The sequence below is a fragment of the Cynocephalus volans genome, chromosome 6, assembly GCF_027409185.1.
Source record: "Cynocephalus volans isolate mCynVol1 chromosome 6, mCynVol1.pri, whole genome shotgun sequence".
Lineage (NCBI taxonomy): Eukaryota > Metazoa > Chordata > Mammalia > Dermoptera > Cynocephalidae > Cynocephalus > Cynocephalus volans.
The window spans coordinates 86009025-86029574 of NC_084465.1; the positions used below are offsets into that span (position 1 = coordinate 86009025).

At 34.9% G+C, this 20550-nt stretch overlaps 1 protein-coding gene across 3 annotated transcripts in view; it reads right to left on the minus strand.

Moving 5' to 3' along the window:
* HYCC1 (hyccin PI4KA lipid kinase complex subunit 1) overlaps window positions 1-20550 on the minus strand; it is a 68038-nt gene that overhangs the window by 38041 nt on the left and 9447 nt on the right. For all 3 annotated transcript variants that reach the window (XM_063100412.1, XM_063100411.1, XM_063100413.1), the window contains exon 2: window positions 4195-4273. In XM_063100412.1, coding sequence (XP_062956482.1) covers window positions 4195-4245 — 51 coding nt within the window. In that variant the 5' untranslated portion in view covers window positions 4246-4273. The remainder of the gene's footprint in view (window positions 1-4194; window positions 4274-20550) is intronic.

Sequence of the window (20550 nt, forward strand, 5' to 3'; positions counted from 1 at the left end):
ATAACAAAAATACTAATGAGAGGCCATAGCTAGAGCAGATACAACGATTTTACCAAAGGCAAAATTTTTTTTTATTTTAAAAATTTTAAATAAAAGATTTACACACAGCAAATTATGTTGTCCGTGCATGTGAGAGCCTGTTGAATGAGGTTAGGAGTTCAGATTGTGATCATGGAACAGTGTAGACCTAAAATTGTCTTCACAGACCACCTACTTCAATTGTTCTGATAGAAATACTGAGACCTAGAGAGATTACGTGATTTGCCCAACATCATAAAACCACCCAGTGGGAGAATTAGAATTAGATCAAAGCATTTCTGACTCTCTGACCGCTTAATCAATCATAATGACCTTGGCCTTATTGAGATAGGAGGTGCTCATTTTCCCTGGGTTCGGGTTTCTGGCCATTCCCCTGGATCTCAAACCACTCCCCTAGGCCTCAAGTTCCTCCTGAGTCCTGAGCTACTATTGCTTGTTGCACCTGTTTTCAGCACCAACACATGGCGATTGAGATCACAGGAAGCAGACTTATGTAATTCCAGTGGATGAGCATGCTCAGGAGAAAGGAGTTTATCCTATGAACGACTTTCCACTAGAGGCACTAGAGAGCAGCTAGAATATTCTAAGTGTATTTAGTGCATGTGTTGGAATTTGGTCAACGAGCATGCTCTGAAGGAGACCAACTGAACATGCACAAACCTGCTACATAACCTGTTACATAACTGGGAAAAACCCCCCTTATTCAAATATTCATTAGATAGCATGAATATGTATAATAGCCAAACCACAAAAGTGGATTCCAGGAAGAAGGCTGGGTTGTTGCTCACTCTCTCTGGAGCCAACCCACACTTCACCTGTGAGGTGTGTATTTTTCACTTTTTGTGTTAAACCTGCCCTTAGCAGGCTGCTGCTCACAAAGCCAGCCTGCACTTTGTAAAGTACGTATTTCTTACTTCTGTATTAAACTTGCTGCAGCTGTCACCCACTCTCTAGAACCAGCCTATACATTCCCTATGAAGTGTGTACTTCTTATTTTTTACATTAAACCTGTTTTTGTTTTCTACTCCTACTCTGCTCTTGAATTCTTTCCTGTGACAGAACCTGGTAGAGGACAGGGTGGGTTGAGGTTGGCTATCCAACCTCCCCAGGCCCTCTCCTCTGGTATTATTAGCACCATGTTTATTATTAAACAACCAAAGAGAGGCTTTTCTAAAAATATGTATATACCCCAAAACTTCTTTTCTTAAATATTTTAACTAAAATATGTAATTTAACATCACAAATCATCTAAAAAGACAAGTTACTCTAATTTTAAAAGTACTTAGCAGATTTATTCCCAAGCACTTTTCTACCTCCTCTTAACACAGGTGTGCTGCTGATTTGGCCTGATAACCTTGTTCTGTTTATCAAACGTACAGCTGAATTCAACACACATTAACACAATGCAGAATAACACTCAAAATAATTTTCAGAAATACCTACAAAATTAACCAAATAGGAAATACCTTCCCTTGAACTTCTATAATATAAAAAAAGATAAATATTTGTGATATCAAACTGATTACAAATTGGGTAAACTTAATCTTGGAGGTTCAGTAGGAGGAAATTAAATTACTTTTTATTTCATATGGCCCATGATTTCACTCCTTTCTCCTCATGGAAAAGTTTCCCTACCCTTACATTAAATATATTAAGAAACTTAATAAAATATTGCCCCCCAGATAATATATGTTACGATGATAGAATATTACTTAGGCATAACTTTCTATTTATTCATATTCTAGTTTCTTTTAGCAGAAGATGATGGTATTTAGAAAATAAGATCTGGGTGCTTGGTATACTCATTACTACTGAGGTGACACTGTTTCTAGGTCCTCTCAGTGAACAAAGTGAGGACATATATACATCATATACAGTTTTTTTGTTTTTGTTTTTGTTTTTGACAGCTGGCCGGTTCAGGGATCCTAACCCTTGACCTTGGTGTTACAATACTACACTCTCACCAACTGAGCTAACCAGCCAGCCCTATATGCACATTTAAAACCCATTAGTTTATATTGATTCTTCCAATTCCAATTCAACACCTTAGAGTTCTTTCTTGCCTTTCCCTATTCCACATTTATAATTTTTTTTCTTAGAGAGAAGCCTAATTCCCATTATCCTCAATATATTTACTTATTTGCTCAATTAACTTATCTGCTCGATGTAACCAATCTATCAATGTAACCACTCTGGCTGACTCTCCTACATGCCACCTCTGCAACCTTTCGCCCCATCCACCCATTTCCTCAGACACTAGGTCACACCACTCTCGACCTGGCTGCACAGTCTCTCACTCCTCACTGCTAGACTTTCTGGGAGGGGAAGGGAATAAACAAACAGGTGGGAAGGGAAGAGTATCAATCGTGATTTTCAATTATTTGCCTTAAGAGTTCATCCCTCCCCTATAATCCACCCTTTAACATGTCTCCTTCCACTACTCCCTTCTTAAAGAATGGGTAACTGGCTATTTTTGCTTTTGTAAATTTGACTTCACCGTTAAACGTAAGAATGCCCTAGAAGAAATGGTACTGAATTGTTAAATTTGACAGTTTTCATCAACTTGCCAAAAAAGAAAAAAATTATGATATAACGAACCATATTAAACAATTTTTAAGCAGAAAAAGAAAGCTTAAAAACACCCTGAATGCTTATTCACAAAGATAACAAGCAGGGGGGAAAAAAAAACCCAAAACAACCACATATGAGATTTAATCAAACTATCAAAATATGTAGAAAGCACTATATATAGTGCACCTTTACAGCATTCTACATCACTTTATGATGACTTAGGGAATCCATAGAAGGATACTCAATTCCTGACCATAAAAGTTGAGAAAGTAAAAATCTGCCAAGCCATTCATCAGGATTAGATAATAGAGACAGATGAGGCCAGCTGCAGAATTAACAGAAAACATTGCCTCTCCTAAGGACACACTGCAACTGAACAGTGTCATGACAACCTCCTATTGAGAAACTTCTGTATTCTTACTCACTGAAAAGCCTTGCTGTCTAAAATCATAGATTATCAAAAACTCTGCTGTTTGAACATACATCAGTAAAAGTGAGACATCCTCCACTCTTGCCTGGAGGATGTAAGTCACTTCAAAACAAAGAAGCAGCCTTGGTTTCCAACCCAGGTGCAGACCTTCAGATTAGGGGTTTCTTAACACAATACTACAAGTCTATGTTAACTCTATAGTTTGCAAGACAACAAGATCCTGGCTCTACTTTGAAGTCCAGACCAGCTGTTGGCCCCATTATACACAGTCCAGCTTTGTTTTGAACTCATCAAAATACTGTTTCATTTAAATTTCACCTAAACTCTACCCTTCCTCCAATTGCTATACTAATTTTTATCTTTTCCTTAGTTTGGTGAGATGCCCCTGTGGTAACTGTTGTGTAGTCTCCCTCACTGCAATAAGCCAATAAGCCTGAATTTGTCAGACTATAAGTTTGTCCCTAAAGGTTTTGGGCTGATTGGGCTGGACAAAATCAAAGTGACAGTTGCAACCCAAACCCTTCATTCCTGGGGTTAATGATCATGAAGCTCATATAATTATGTGTCACATAAGGACAAGAAAAAGATAATTAGCTGTTTTAAGGGACACAATTTTAACTATCATAGATAATCATTCATGAGACAAGAAAACATAAGTTTTATTTTCTTCATCAATTAATCAAAGGTTATACTTCCCTTATACAGCCGCTGGGTTAGCTAACTAGAGCAAGATCCACTAGTAGAAAGTTGGACAAATATCTTCCCATCCTCTCCTCACTGCTGATCATGTCCAGTTCCACCACCCCCCAAATTGGGAGAAACATTTTGACACTGAATTGTTGATCGTCATTGAAGAGTGACATCAACATTCAGAGACTTTAACCATTCTTTGTGGTATTGCCATGAAAAGGAGAAAATAAACAAATAAACAAGTAAATAAACAAATGAATAAACTCTTTGAATCACTTGGAAGGAAAAAGGAATCAAATTCCTAGAAAAGATTACTACGTGTCAATAACTCCCTATTAAGATCTGTTAGAACATACATCTTCCACAGATAGCTTTTCAGTCACACAAAATAAAGTCACTGGAATTTAAACCCCAGACAAAACTTCTTTGGAATTTAATTACTATATTAGAACAGTAAATACTACCTTAAATTCTGACAGCCATTCCTCCACAACCCCTTTCTCTGAAGTGAACATCTTTCCACATCTGTTCTAAACCGTCAACCTGAAAATTAACATAGAAAAATGTTAAAATTTTGAATACACTTTCTTTAGAGTCAGATTACTACAGATAGAAGTAATACTACAAAATTAAGTTATTTCTTTTTTGTGAAATTAATGTAGTTTCAATCATAAATTATCAGATTCATTTTAAACCCATTGTACACCAACAAGCCTTAAAATGCAAGAATTATTACGTAAATATCATAACATGATGAAATTGGCTTGACAATTTTCATTCTGCTTTCAGGAATGCCAGCTGCAAAACATACTGGACATTTTTCCCTAGTTTCAATTAAATAATTTCAAAAAGATCATTCATTTTAAGAAAATATTTCAAAACTCTGAAAATATAAAAAGCCATCCACCCAAAATTGACTTTAGAAAAAGCATTAAAGTTGTTTTATTTGCTTATATTTCAGTTCTTTACAATGGTAACTATCTAGGCAAGTCACTTGACTTCTCAGAAGATTAATATTCATTTTTAAAGAAGTAAAAGTGACAACAAACAAGATAAACAAGATAAAGACATATTCAATAACAGTTATTCAGAAGATCTAGATTTATTTAAGTATAAACAACAACAAAAAAAAGCAAGCAAGCTAAAGGAAATGCAACAGTTTTACCTTGAGCAAAATTTTTGTCAAAGTACAATGTATTTTTCTTCATCCATCCATCTATACGGGAGTAGAGTTAGAAACTGTTTCCTGAAGGAAAACTTCAGATCTATCTGAATTTCCTAACCTCCTAATTCAGACACAAATTCTGCATTAGGCTTTTTAATTTTCATCAGCATTATAATGTAGCAGAAACTGAGGCAGAATTGCCAATATCTAAATCCTGATTTTATTACTTACTTGCAGTGTGATCTTGGGCAAGATATTTGCCTTACTTTTTTCATCTGTGAAATAAGGATAACCATGGTACCTACTTCAAAGGGATTATTGTGAGGATTAAGTTTAAAAATGCAAATAAAAGCACTTATTACAGTATGTGGCAAAAAGTATTACTACTATGCAATATTATTATTAAAGAATATTATTAACTCTTATAACCTCCGCTCAGCTGTCTATCAAAGTATACAGATACACCTTAAGGAACAACACAGGTTTTTTGCTAAAGAATACGTTCTAAAGTATCTGCTGTCTACTTCCCATAGAAAAGGTGGTTAAGAAAGAAATTATATATAAACACACACACAAGGGTACTTCAAAAAGTTTGTGGAAAAAATAGAATTGAACAATAATATGAATCTTCCCATGAACTTCTTGAAGTACCAATATGTATGTGTGTGTGTATTCATTCATTCATAAAATATTACTTGAGTGATATGCACCTAATTTTTAGAATTAAAAAAAATAGCCCATTTTATCCTTGGATCAAGTCAGACTATCAGAAAGCAACTTATCTGTACCGTATTATCGATTTTATAGAACTGCCTGTTTGGATAAACTGAGCTTTGGAATTACACCCAAAATGTTACTGAAAACATTGCTAGTACTAAAACACTGTAAAAACACGTTATCCCCCTTAAAAGCTAACAAAGGAGAAAATTCATATCCTCAGTTTTCAGCACCAGATAAAACTGTCCTTTAGAGTAATAGGTTTGTTTTTATATTGTGGGTACTGTGAATCTCATAACTGATTCCCTTTGTTTTGATTCTAATAAAATTGGGAACCAAAGTTCCTGCCCTAACTCTGCACACAAAAAATCAGGCCTGGATTAATCTTACCTATTACTTTATTTTATATTCTGAACCTTATTTTCTTTCTGCCTGTATCTACTTAGTTTGATCCCGTTATGCATATTTGTGAAACAAAGTAAATATAAATGCACATAAGTTTTCTTTTGTGTATATTTCACTGTTTATTTAATAAATCAGGACAGAAAGTTATCACAAATAGAACCACACCACATCAAGTTACAAAGAATTAGGGAAGTAGAAGTTTTACAAAAATTCCAAATAACTCTCTAGTTAAAATTAAAGCTAATTTTTAAAAGATTAAAAGGAATTAAGAGGAATATGCAAGAATTGCCAAGGCAATCTCAAAAAACAACATCAGACCTAGAGGACTTGGACTTTAAGAATATTGAGGCTCATTATAAAACTTACCAATGACTATAGTAATTAAGCCAGTGTGGTCTTATCATAAGGATAGAAAAACAAACGAATATAATATCACCAGAATACAATAGCCAGAAAGAGACCTACATATACATGGTCACCTGATTTATGACAAAAGTGACACTGCAATTCAGTGGGGGAAAGGATAGTTCTTATAATAAATAGGGCTGGATCAACTGGATAGCTACATTGAGAGGAATAAAAGAACCATAACCCTCTAGCTCATATCGTTTGCAAAGACCAGGTCCAGCTGCATCACAGATCTAATTGTGAGCAGTAAAATATAGAGCTTTTAAAAGAAAACATAAGAAAGTGCTTTCATAACCTTGGGTAAGCAAAGGTTTCTTAAACAAGAGGCACAAAAGCACTAATCATTAGGGGGGAGAAATTAATTAGACTTCACTAAAAGTAAGAATTTCTATTCATCAAAAAATACCACTAAGAATGAAAAGGCAAAGTCATAGAGTGGAAGAAAATATTTGCAATTCATATATATGACAAAAGTCTTATGTTCAGAACATATAAAGAACTCATCAATTATTAAGAAAAAGGCAGACAACCCAATAGGAAAAACAAGGACATCACTTATCCAAATGGAAACTTATAACACATAAAAGATGCTCAACTTTGTTAGTCATCAGGGAAATATCAATTAAAACCCACAATTAAATATACTACACATTGTGCACACACACAGACACACACACATATGGCTAGAATGAAAGACAAATAATACCAAGTATTAAAAAAGATATGGAGCAATCAGAATATTCACACATAGCTAGTGTGAATGTAAATGAGCACGACATCTTGGAAAATTCTTTGGCAATATCCTCTAAACTTGAATATACACATACCCAATGCACCAGCAATTCCAGCCATAAAAATATATCCAACTTCTTCAGAGGACATATGTTCTCTGAAAGATATATTCAGGAATGTTCATTAGAGCAGCAGTTTTTTAGAATAGCCAAAAACTAAAAATAAACCAAATGTCCATCAAAAGTAGAATGGATGAATTATGGTATACCATACAGGGAATTCTATACAACAAAATATAACTTTAATAAACAAATTATAACTATATCAGTGTCACAATACTGGATAAAAGAAAGCAGATGACAGCATACATACTATGTAATTACATTTATGTACATTTCAAGACCAGGCAAAACCAATTGTGTTGGAAGCTGGCATAACCTCTTGAGGGGTTTAATCTCTTGGGTTTTGGTAATATTTTGTTTCTTGATCTAGGTGCTGTATACATTTAGCGAAAATTCACCAAGCTGAACACTCATGATTTGTGCATTTTTCTGTGTGTATGTTATATATTAGTAACACCAGTCAGCCCCAGGTCTCTTATCTTCCACTTGATAGAGTTCAAATGGGAGCCTTCACTGTGTAGCTGAGTTCACATGAATACTCACTTGTTTAGCATGTGAGCAAGCTCAGAGTAAAATTATCCTTCCCCATATTTCTTTGTCTCCTGCAGAGCTCAAAAGGGAATCTGAGAAATGCCTCCCTACCCCGAAACTTTCACAGTCTCACCACCAATCTCTGCCTTAGGTCCACCAGGAATAAAGTCGCTATTTCCTTCCCTGTCCATGTCAGGCACCACAGGAATCTACAGACTCCCAGGTCATACTTACCTCTGGCACGCTCATCTTCATAACTCTTTGTACATCCTCCATTTTGTTCCCATCTCCCATCCCATCCTAATTGTGGAAGGAGGAAACCCCTCCACTATGCCCTCTGAAACTAACCATCCTTTACCAGAAAAATCCTCTATATCCTCAACAGTTCTCTGAATGGCACTTTCTTCTTTTTAAAAGACACTGCTTTTCCTGCATGCAATCTTCTGAGTGACTGACTTTACCACTGGGCCTAGAAGTAAAGTAGGTGTCCTCCTTCCTCCTTATTACCACTACAGATCATTCTCCCTCTCTCACCTCAAACCATCTATACAATGCTGCTTCAAAACTCATGTCACTGTCATCTATAATCAATCCACCCCAAACCCTTGCCCTGCTCCATCCCTCCCTTTCATTGCTAGCCCATCTCACCTCTTGGCTCACTGCACTCTTTCAAACTACTCCTACTTAAATTCTTGGTGACTTTTTTTTTCTTACACCCTGAACTCTTCACTCCTAAAACTCTCCTCCAACAGTATTGTCTTCCTCTCTGCCTTAGCTACCCAATCCTATGATCATAACCTAGATCAGCTGTTCTCAAACATTTTGGTCAGGGCCGCTTTTCACACTTAAATATTGAGCCAACCTGAAAGTACACGCAATGGCCAAAGCTGGAAAAATGTGAGCCACAGAAAAAATAAATAATGCGATATTGAATTATAACACAAAGTATAAAATAAATATAAATGAGGCACAAATAAATAAATGAGACAAATCTTCCTTACAGAAGAATTCCCAACAATAAATGTATATACTCTCCTCTCCAGTAGGCAGAGCTTTGTCACTGCCTCCCCATTGAGGGGTAGGCTGAACATAGTGATTCACTTCCCTGGAAGAGGGTATGCAAGGGGGTAAATAGTAACTGTATACTGGAGAAACCTGGCAAACACTGCCTTGATCAAGTTAACATCAGCCATTATGTCATATGAATATCATGTACCACCTGATATGATATGATGAGAGGGCACTTGACCTCTGTGGTATTCTATCCAAACACTAAACTCAGTATAATCATGAGAAAAACATTAGAGGAAACTCAGTTTGAGAGATATTCTATAAAATATCTGACCAGTATTTCTCAAAATTGACAAGGTCATAAAAAACAAGACTAAGAAACTCTCACAGACCAGAGGAGACTAAGATGAAATGACAACTAAATGCAATATGGTAACCTAGACTGGATCCTGGAACAGAAAAAGAACAACAATGAAAAAACTGGTGAGATCCTAAAAAAGTCTGGAATTTAGTTAATAGTAATGTAATCATAATGTCAAATGTATAATGATAATGTAAGATGACAGCATTAGGGGAAACAACTGGGTGCAGAGTACACAGGTATTCTCTGTACAATCTTTGCAACTTTTCTGTAAATCTAAAATTGTCTGCAATAAAAAATTATTTTTAAAATTACTGAGGCCTGAAAGAGCTTTTATTTATGTAGGTTAATATCCATCCATATTTACTGTGCCATAAGATTACAAGAAGTGAAAAATTCAAATGGCATCCGTGGTCTTAAATTACCAAGTCAAACCAGTTCCTGGAGGATGTTATGCTAAGTGAAATAAACCAAGCACAGAAAGACAAATATTGCATGATCTCATTTATATGTAGAATCTAAAGAAGTCAAAGTCATAGAAGCAGAAAGTAGAATGGTGGTTGCCAAGGGCAGGAGATGGGGTGTGGGGATGGGGAGATGTCTGTTAAAGGGTATAAAGTTTCAGTTAGACAGGATGAATAAATTCTGGAGATCTAATGTACAGCATGTTGACTATAGTTAATATAATGTATTGTATACTTGAAAATTGCCAAGAGAGTAGATCTTAAATATTCTCATCACACACACACACACAAAAAGTAAGTACATGAAGTGATGGATATGTTAATTAGCTTGATTTAATCATTTCACAAAATATAGCTATTTTGAAACATCATGTTGTATACTGTAAATATATACAATTTTTATTTGTTAGTTATACCTTAATAAAGCTGGAAGAAAACAAATCTACACATGGTAAAACTTACAAATCCTTTCAGGTGATAAGTTTCTTTTAACTTCATAAAAGGAAAAGAATCTTAAGAGGAGAAAGTATGTATATAAACATTAAAAATGAGACCTGAAATATTAATGCATTAGATGGCAAAGAGGACACTGGAATTCTGTAAAGTATAGGATTGTCGGGTCCACTGGCCGACCCGAACAGCCCTTAGCCTCGCTATCAGTCTCTCCCTTGGTGGGCAAGCGAATTGCCCGGATTCCTCTTTCCCACCGGTCCCCTTGGAAGGAGGGGAAGGGGGGGGAGCCGTGAAGAGAGGTGAGTACAGCCGCAGGCCCCAACCAGCCCGTTAAATGACACTCAGACACGGCAGTGTTCTGTCAAGCAGTTCCATTTATTATCACACAAGCACTTGCTTTCAAAGGCAAATGGCAAAGGGAGGTTTTTACATCCTCCAATCAGCTTAAAGCTTACAAGAGCATGCATCCTGTCTCAATGCCTAGCTATTGCAATCACGCAGTGTTCACGAGCGCAGAAGAGCATATTTGGCCAATAAGGGCTAAGGCAAGGTTCCCGCAGACACTCCCACCATACTTCCTCGGGCCATCTTAGGCTGCCACGTTCATACGTCCCTGTGGGCCCATAATGGCACTGCTTGTAATGTCACTTAAGGTGGTGTTAGTTTTTAAGGCCCGACATAGGATAATTATTTAAAGAAATAGAAGATGAAAAGCCAACAGCATTTGCTAACTGAAAGAAGCTTTTCTTTGTCCTTATTACATATTGTAACATTGTAAAAAAAATTATTTCCATCTTAGAGTCCTAGGCTCCAAGATGAGTAACAGTTATGATTAAAGGTATCACTAAAGACTAGGTAGGGAAAAAAACAAAGTGACCACAAAATAGAAATCGTGATTTAAAAACTGTTTCTCTCTACCAGCAAGCAGCAAGAGGCTCTCTACAGTTGCTAACCTACCCCCACATTTCATATCTAATATGTAACCTATTAACATTTATGGCAAAGACTCAATTATGTAACTTTGCAGGCTTTATAAAAATTATTAGATATCTCAAGTAATATTCAAAATATACTCTCACATTAAAAAAATCTTTATTCTTCTCAAAAGTAAAGGAACAAAATCAATATAGATGTTTCCTTCTGTGTAATTTACTTCCTATTTTCTCAAATATGTTCTAGAGCAGAATATTTAAAATTATATTAGAAAGCTTGCTAGGATTCTATGCATAATTTAACATGCAGAAGTAGTCTATATAAAATTATTTTTCTATATTTTCAATATATAATAAAACACTTCCAAATCTAATGTCTTATTCTTCAATCCTCACATTATATTCTTATCTTAACCCTAATAATGATTACCAAATTTCATCTTTTAAAGTGTTGTCATCAGAAACACATAACATTATAACTGTGTTATTATTATCCAGTACAGAAGACTATAAAAGAACAAATGTATTTTAACATAACTTTCACTGTAAAACTCTAAAAATATTCTTATTCTTACTATTATTTTACATAATCCCCTTCGTCATGAAGTATTAAGTATAAACTGCTACAAAAATTTTATAAACATTTGCTTTATATATTATTATGAAAATCAAGTTTCTGTAAATTCATAGAACCGAATTTCTTTAAATGGATTTTGACACATCATGAAGTTTTAAACTTCTGTCCTATGCAATGAGGCCATTGCTATAGTTAAATTAAGTGCCACCAGAAGATTATCAAGATTCTTAGGTGAATTTCAGGAAAACAGAACAGAAGGAAATGTTCAGATTATATTACAGAGTAAAATTAATTTAGTGTTAGAGATTTTTCTGCTTAGAAACTGACCAATCAACTGGAGAGTCCTGTGTAGAAGTAGAATATCTTTGCTACTGCTTCAACAGTTGCTGGCAGCCTCACTCACTGTCTACCTGTGTTGTCAAGTGAATAAAGCTCCTTCTCAAGGTACAGGGAGAAGGAACATAATGTATAGGGCCAGTAAGAGAGGTGTGGGAAGTCTTTCCACAGGCCCATCCCTTAGGCCTATTTTCCTTACGAATCATAAGACAAGTGTCTGGTTATCAAGAATAGAGCATAGATTTTTATTCAAGGAAATATCTTTTGACAGAAGCATCTTTTGCCTACCACAAAGACAAATAAGACCATGTAGGGACATCAATGTGCTATGGCAACTAGCCCAGTGTGTTTCTGTTGGAAAAGCTAGGACAATTAGAAGGAAAGATAGCAATCTATCTTCTCATTTTCCATTTTCACCTTCCTATTCTTCTCAAATCATCCAGGAATTCTGAAGAATATTTTGTCCAAAGAAAGATAAATCTGATTTGAACTCTAATAAGAGAAATTAGAAAGAACTATTTTTCAACAACCATGTTGACCAAAAGAATGCCCAAACACAATGCTGTGAAACTTCTGAAGCCCACACTCCCTGCCCTTGGATTTCTGCAAGATTCTTTACAAATGTTCTACTTTTTTGAGTTAGTATTCAAATAGCCTTGACTAAAATCATGTGTAATTTACTGACAAATTAGATTTTAGGTAAGAGCAGCCAGGATGATGAGATCACTAGGAACCATGGCACTGAAATGAGCACTTTTTGTTGACATTAACATATCACATGCCTCAGTGGTTCAACATTATTTTTAAAAATTTTTTTCAAATAAAAATTTTATAATATAATTTTAAAGTTTAAAGTTGTGTTAGTAACTACAGGCAAAGTTCAGTCCAGATATCATAAGCATAAATATATACAGTAAATATCTAATAAAAATTTGTTAAATTGATGAATACATTTCACCCTTCAGACTGCCTGTCAAATTACTGTCTGCTTTCCATCTCCACAGCAACACCCTGAGTCTGGGCCTTTATTGCCTCTGCATGTGCTGTTCACACAGGCTTCCTGCTCCTAGTTTCTTCCCTTCTCCAGTGCACCATGCACGTTATCGCCATACTAATCTTTCTGAAACACCATTTTTCTCCTGACCATACCATGACATCAAATCTACCAGATCTTCCACATCAAACTCTCCATATGGTACGGTCATAATTTACCTACCCAAATTTTACTTATTTCTGTTCTCCAAAATCCACAATACCACCCCACCTCCATGTCTATTCCTATGCTGTTCCTCTCTACTATAGCTTTCTTTTTCTCCACAGCTTTTTACAACCTATCCAGGAAAAACCCAGGGCTCATGCTGATGAAATATATGGACTGGCAAAGTGAACTGTCAGGAGAGAGGTATGGCACTGCATGTGTAAGCCACAACAGCATCACCTGATTGGCTGTTTTAAATATCGATTGATTGATGTAGATAAACTTGGCTTTGAAAACCTCTTATTAGAATTTTATAAGAACTTTAAAGAGTCCATTAATATAAACTATCCATTTCATTATATATGAAAACAGCACAAATGAATTATTTTAAATTTAATACTGGGTAGAAATCTGCAAAAGCAGTTATTAGCTGAAATAAGGCTTTTCAAAATGGTTGCACCATCTTTTACAAAATATGATTACAGCATATACTACATGATTCAAGTATTATCTCAATAAGTCATAGTCCATTAAGCCCTGATAACTAAGACACAAATTGTAAAGTTTATGTTGACAGATTTTAAGAGGTCAGGTATAAAAATTACCTCAGTAGCATCATTGACATGACTATTGCATAACTGCATGGTAAATAGCATAGTAATTAGGAATACTTTTTACATATTCACTAGAACAGGATGTCAAGTTGACAAGTTTATAATGCATTCTCTGCCCAGCTTATATAACTTATCCAGACTGGGTAGGGCCAGTATGAGAACAAAGAAAAAGAATAGGACTAGGCAAAAACAGACATAGAATGGGAGGTCATGTTAAGGGATAAATCATTCAATATTTTTATGTATGCAAAAAGTCAATGTTACTATATATTTAAATTGCAGCATTAACTATTCAACAAGCCCTTGAGTGCCTACTGAGTATAATGCAAAGTGTTTCTATTACTTTGCACTATTAGCAAAGGAACCGTAAAGGATGATCTGATGCTCTTCAGGAGCAGATGGCAAAGGAATAGAGGGGAATAGATGGGGAGAAAAATCGATCAAAGTAGTACCCTACATTCTCTAGAGGAATAATTACAAGTGCAATTATGATAAAATTATCAGAAATACACAAAATCAGCAATGTAGAGTTTAAAACAAAGATTCTGCTTACTATGCAACTACAAAAAATTACTAAGTTTCCATCAAGAAAGAAAATAAAACAATAAAAAAAACTATGAACACTTTGTCAGAACATTAATCTCCCATCTCAACTAATATTTTTCTTTATTGGAGATTTTTTTTTAAATTTCTATACTTAAATCTTTTCCATGTAATTAAAAGAAATGTTCATCCTTCTCATTGCTGCTACACTTCCTGTGTACTATTCCAAACTTTTTTCTATCCATATACTAGATAATCAGCAGTTCTGAAAACTCTCTACTCTTAAAAATTATTGAGAACCCCAAAGAACTTTTTTTATGGTGGTTATATTTACTAATACGTACCATATTTGAAATTTTAATGACAAAATTTTAAATATTTATTCACTTTAAAATAATAAATCTATTACATATCAACATAAATAACATTTTTATTAAAAATAACTTTCTTAAACAAAGAAATTAGTGAGAAGAGTGACATTATTTCACATTTTTGCAAATTTCTTTAATGTTTTGGCTTACAAAACACAGTAGATTCTCATAAGTGTTTCTTCATTCAAACTGATATGATTATTTTATTTTGGTTGAGCAGAGATATCTGTTCAACCTAAACATATATAGTCAATTTGTGTCTTGATTTATCAAAAAAATGGAATCACACTCCACTGAAAGTTGGTAACTTTTCACCTGTTATATCAAGGACCTTTTTTTTCTTGTGTGATACACTATTACTATTACATTTATGGCCATCAACAAAAAACCCTCCTACTATTTACTCCTCCCACATTGATGCTAAGCTTGGCAAAGTGACATGTTTTGGCCAATGGACTTTAGCAAGCAGGATGCAAGGAGAGGCTTAATAAGTGCTTGCACCTAGGGTATATCCTCTTGAAATACTCCCTCTTAGAAGGTAGCCACCATATTATAGGAGCTGAGGAATAGACATCTGGATGAGAAGCCACATGGAGGAAAGACTTTGGAGGATGAGAGAAATAAAAGGCTTTCTCTGTGAAAATTTAACTATTTGATGAAGTTGAGGAGTTTTTCTTTTTTTTAATCAAAAGACTTCTTAGAGCCTTTAGTATGCTAAATCTGTATTATGAATCTCCAAGAAAAGTGTTCAGAATGAAATACTTATGCAAGTATAGTATACCATGGGATTCTTTACTGTCCAACCACAAATGGCATCATTAGGAATACCATCTGGAAAACACTTAGTGTGACCAAATGTGTCATGCATAGCAATGGTAGATAGCCATGGATAATGTTGTAATAATGACTAACATTCCTCAAGCACTTAGGTTTCCAGCACTGTGCTAAGTGCTTTATGGGAATTTTCATTTAATCCTCACAGCCATCCTAGGTGGTAAATTAATATGATCTCCATTTCACAAAAAAGAAAGTTGACACTTAAAGAAATAACCTGCCCAAGGTCACACACTAGTAAGTGGTTGAGCTAGGGTTAGAACCCATGCAGTCCAACTCTCCCATTCTCAATCATTATTCATTACCACTGACACATAACAGTTCAAAACTTACACCCTGTCTCATGAATAATTTACTCTTTTACTCTTTTCTTTTTCCTAATATTTTCATTCTAAATTGGAAACTAGTATATTTTCATGTTAAAATCAATTGTTATGGGAAAGTAAATTATATGGGTGATTCTGTTTGGCAGCCAGGTTGAGAACCATAGGGTCACAGAAGGAACATGGTAGAGTACCAAAGGGAAAGTCTTCAGTTCACAGGTAGACCCAACTCTGCCAATTGTAAACACACGATTTTGAGAAAATTCTTGGTTTCAGTATTTTTCTCCATTGGAACAAAGAAAAGGAAAAGGAATGAGAAAGTATATCACCGATATTTACCACGGTGCCTACATACAAGTAACAAAGGTGCTCCCAAAATTTATGGATATGAGTGAAGTTTAAATGCCAACATTAGATCAAAATTCTTGCTTGCCCATAAGTCAGAGTTTTTTGTTGTTTGTTTGTTTTGCTTTGCTTTATGGCAAACACAATTTTATTCTAAATTCTGGGACTGAGGCCTTTATTCAGTTCTCTAGTTAATGTACTTTACCCTACTTTCAGAACTCTGGAAACTTCCTTCAAATGATGAAAGAGCAAGTGTTTTACTTCGGTATACGTTCGAAATTTTCTCCTTCAGCAAAGTATTTCAAAACACTACAAAAGAATTAACTAAATACAGCACTATTTGATATATGACAACTTAAAAAATGACAAGAAGAAATAAGTGTTAAAAATTGCATGTATATTTAGCCTATGCTAAATCATGTGATGAAGAAAATGCTGAAAACAGCTGTGGCAACTCAGTATGACTGGTGGATGATCAGAGGTCATGGCAACTATAAAAGCAATGGGCATGAGCCAAAAGACGCATTGCTTTGGCCCTGGTAACTATAACACAGGCAAAATAATGTGCTAAGATTACACACAAGCAATTAGCTCAAATTAACATCATATTAAGAAGTATTTTATTCAGTCTTACTCTTCCAATTTCTACTTTGAAAAAGCAACCAGAGGCTCTAGAACACTTTAAGAACACAAACAAATATCCCATAAACACTTTCTTCTTGCCAAACCAAACAAATTCAAATGAACTAAAAAATTAGGCAGCTGCCTGCCATTGGCTGTATTGGGGGAGATAGGGAAGGAGGCAAATAGTTATTTCTTTCTCCATTAAACTATCCAGATTTTTCTCTTCCATGTCTTGCTTAGGGGAAGTATAAAAATGTTTAAAGTTTTGGCATCGAGCTTGGCAAACTGTTTCTTGGGAATAGCCAAATTAAGGGTTACTTGAGATTTTGCTACATTCAAGCACACAAGTCTTTTATATTAGTTTGCTAGGGCTGCCATGAAAAAGTACCACAGACTGGGTGGCTTAAACAACAGAATTTATTTTCTCACCATTCTCTAGGCAACAAGTCTGAGATCAAGATGTCAGCATAGTTAGTTCTGAGAGCAATGAGAGAAGGATCTGTTTTGGGCCGCCTTCTCCCTATGTCTTCACATTGTCTTCCTGTATAATATGTCTTGTCCAAATTTCCTGTTTTTACAAGGACACCAGTAATACTGGATTAGGGGCTACCCTAATGATCTCATTTTAACTTAATTACCTCTATAAAGGCCTTATTTCCAAATACATGTATAGTTACATTCTGAAGTACTAGGGGTTAGAACTTCAACATATGTATTTTGGACGGGACACAATTCAGTCCATAACACCACCAAAGCTGCAATAAACTAGGATCCAACAATTAATCTGACTCTTCTTTTCTCATACTAAAGGTACTTAAATATTATCCCTTTTTCACAAACTATTAGATGTCTACTATATCCTAGTGCTAGATTTACAAAAAAAACTATAACATAGTAGCTGACTTAAGGGATTCACAGTCTATTAGTGTAGACAAGTAAACCTAAAACACAGCAGAAGTGAGTGTCCCTTAATCTCTTCTGAAACAAATAAAGGTAAATCAGGGTATGAGCCACAAAATAAAATAAAAATAAATGCTATGAGGAAAATGAGGAGAATGTAAAAGAAAGTTCAATGTAAATATTATCTTTCACTCATTTTGCTATCATTCACCCCTCTTTCCTCTCTTTCCCAAATATAATAGCATACAGAAATGCACTTTCCAAAGCATAGTTGTACTTTAATTAAAGACTTTTGCATTCTAGGTGGCAGTTTTCCCTGCTGGGATGTTGGGGACAAAGGAAGAAATAAATGTTAAGAGAACCAGATTCCAATGACCGGGCTGATGTTTTAGGGTGAGTCACCACCCTTTAATAAGTTGGAATGAAGACTCTCAACCATTAATGAAGTCTGCCAATAGAGGCTCAGATGTTCAACAGAAAATGGTGGGTATGAGAGGGAGGTGCAATGAGAAAATGCAAGTAAACACAGTTAGTGACAGTAATGTGTCCTAATAGGGCCATAATAATAAAAACAACAGATCCTGACTGTACAAAATTCTATTTGATTCTTCCCAATCAGAAACTCAGGGGATATTATTAATACAGTTATTTTTCTTGGTTTAAAAAAATTATAGTAACCAAAGCATAAATAAATAGTTCAGTATGACCATGTTGATTCGTATTAACTGAAGTAATAGTCAATTTGTTTTAGCAGAGACTGAATTATAAAATTATTTTTAAAATAAAGTTTTCAATAACATTTAGTCATGTACTAGGATAACAAAATGTAACCTAGACATTGCTTTGTAGCTGAATATGAGACTAAAATTAGCACAGCAAAAATTTCTATCTCGGTTCCTCTCAAAGTACTTGAAAGTCCTATAAGAATTTTTAATCCCTAAAGTATTTTAAGCATTTCTTTTTCAATTATGCATTGTTTCTAAAGAAAGAGTTATTACAGAAAACCAAACATCTGCTTGGATCCTTTCACCAATAACTAATTCCTGATTGATGGAATCCAAATCTAATAAGTCACACTGTATTACAATAAATTATTTTGGAGCTTTACATTCTGGTGACATAAAGAGTACCTGCTCTGATTATCATCTTGTAACCAGCACAATATAATTTCCATGAAGAGGTTGGCCTTTTTGTGTTGATACCTAAAATTATATAACATCTTTGAAGTTCTCATAGTGAAAATAACAAGTTTTACTCTTATTTTTCTTGACATGCTCTTTCTTGGCCTGTTATTCTTTTCCCTTCAATTTATCATTATCATGGTTAAAAGAACATCTTATCTCCAACTAACAGCAATTGTTAAAAATTAGATATTATAAGTATGGTAGCAGGGCTTATTAAAAGGGTTCCTTTTATGAAACATTTTAAATAGAAAATATAGTTAACACAAATTACAGCAAGCATAATTAAAATTTCTCTTCCACTCCCTTCCATAAAAAGAGAAATGAGACCTTCTATTCCTCTTACAACCCCCTCCCCCAACAGAGTTTTGAGGAAGCAAAATGGCATAAAAAAAGAATGCTGACTTTGGAGTTCAAAAATATCATGCCACTTTCCAGCAAGTTACTTAAACTTTCTAAGTCTCAGTTTTTTTCAACTGAAAGGTAAACGATCACATCTACATTACAGGGATGTTTTAAGGATTAAAAATAATACAAAAAAAGCACTGGCACGCAGCAAGTGCTCAATAAATGATAGCTCTAATTACCACTAACAAAATATTTATCACTTTGAACAATTGAGAATGTATTTCAGGATCTCACAGTTCTCGGAAGAGAGGGACCAGAATGCAGTCTTCATCATATTCTAACGCTGTCCAGTTACTTCCATCCTTATTTATTCTTTACTAATTAACTTTCTGATTTAGTAGTCTACTCTACTGCTACTGCCTCCAATTGCTCACCATGAAGTTATTCCTTAACTCCCATTAAAGCATAAATTCAGTTCTCATCACATACTCTCCACGACCTTATAAATGACAGATCTATCAGCTCTTTCTCAATGCTCTTTCTTCCTCTTCAAGCTTGCAGCAAGTATCTTCCTTTCTGAAACTCTACTTCTTGTCCTCACTGACTTCAATATTCTGGTTTTATCGCTCGTGTAATAATTTTTCCAATTTTCTATACTTCCCTGTCTGTTCAATGTGCACATTTCTACCTTTACTATTTAGTTGATGCTTCTTCTCCCACCCACTTCTAAAATATTTTCATCTTCCTCTCCAATTCATATCAAGACCCACTTGAAGTTTCATAATTTCCCAAAATAGTCTCTCGCTCTTCTAAACCATTGAAGTGTGCACTGCTTTGGGGTCTATGTTGCCACTCTGTCCACCACAGTAATGTCTATCGACTAACAAATCAGTAGGAACCTTAAAATTTAGATCAAAAGAGCATATATGTGTCTGGCAAATTTAAAGTCAGACTGGCAACATTTTTTGCCCCCAAAGGAAGGAAGTGGGGAGTGAAGTCTGTGTTGATAAGAACAAATACCCTAACTGGATTAATTAAATGCTACTTTACATTTAAAGGGGAAAAAAATAGAAGAGTTCAAAGAGAAGAGTTTATAATTGCTTGCCCAATTTAAACGCTTTTAAGGCTTACATTGTTCTCTTAAATTTCCAAGCCTATATGTTACTTTATACAAGAGCAAATGCAAATCTGCCAATAGCTGAATCCCCAAATAATTTTCATAGTACAGTTTAAGAACTCATACACAATGTTTTCATTAAGTCAAGTGCAAATGACTGAATGAATCTTTATGTATTTATGAGAAAGCAACTAATGTCCATCAACTA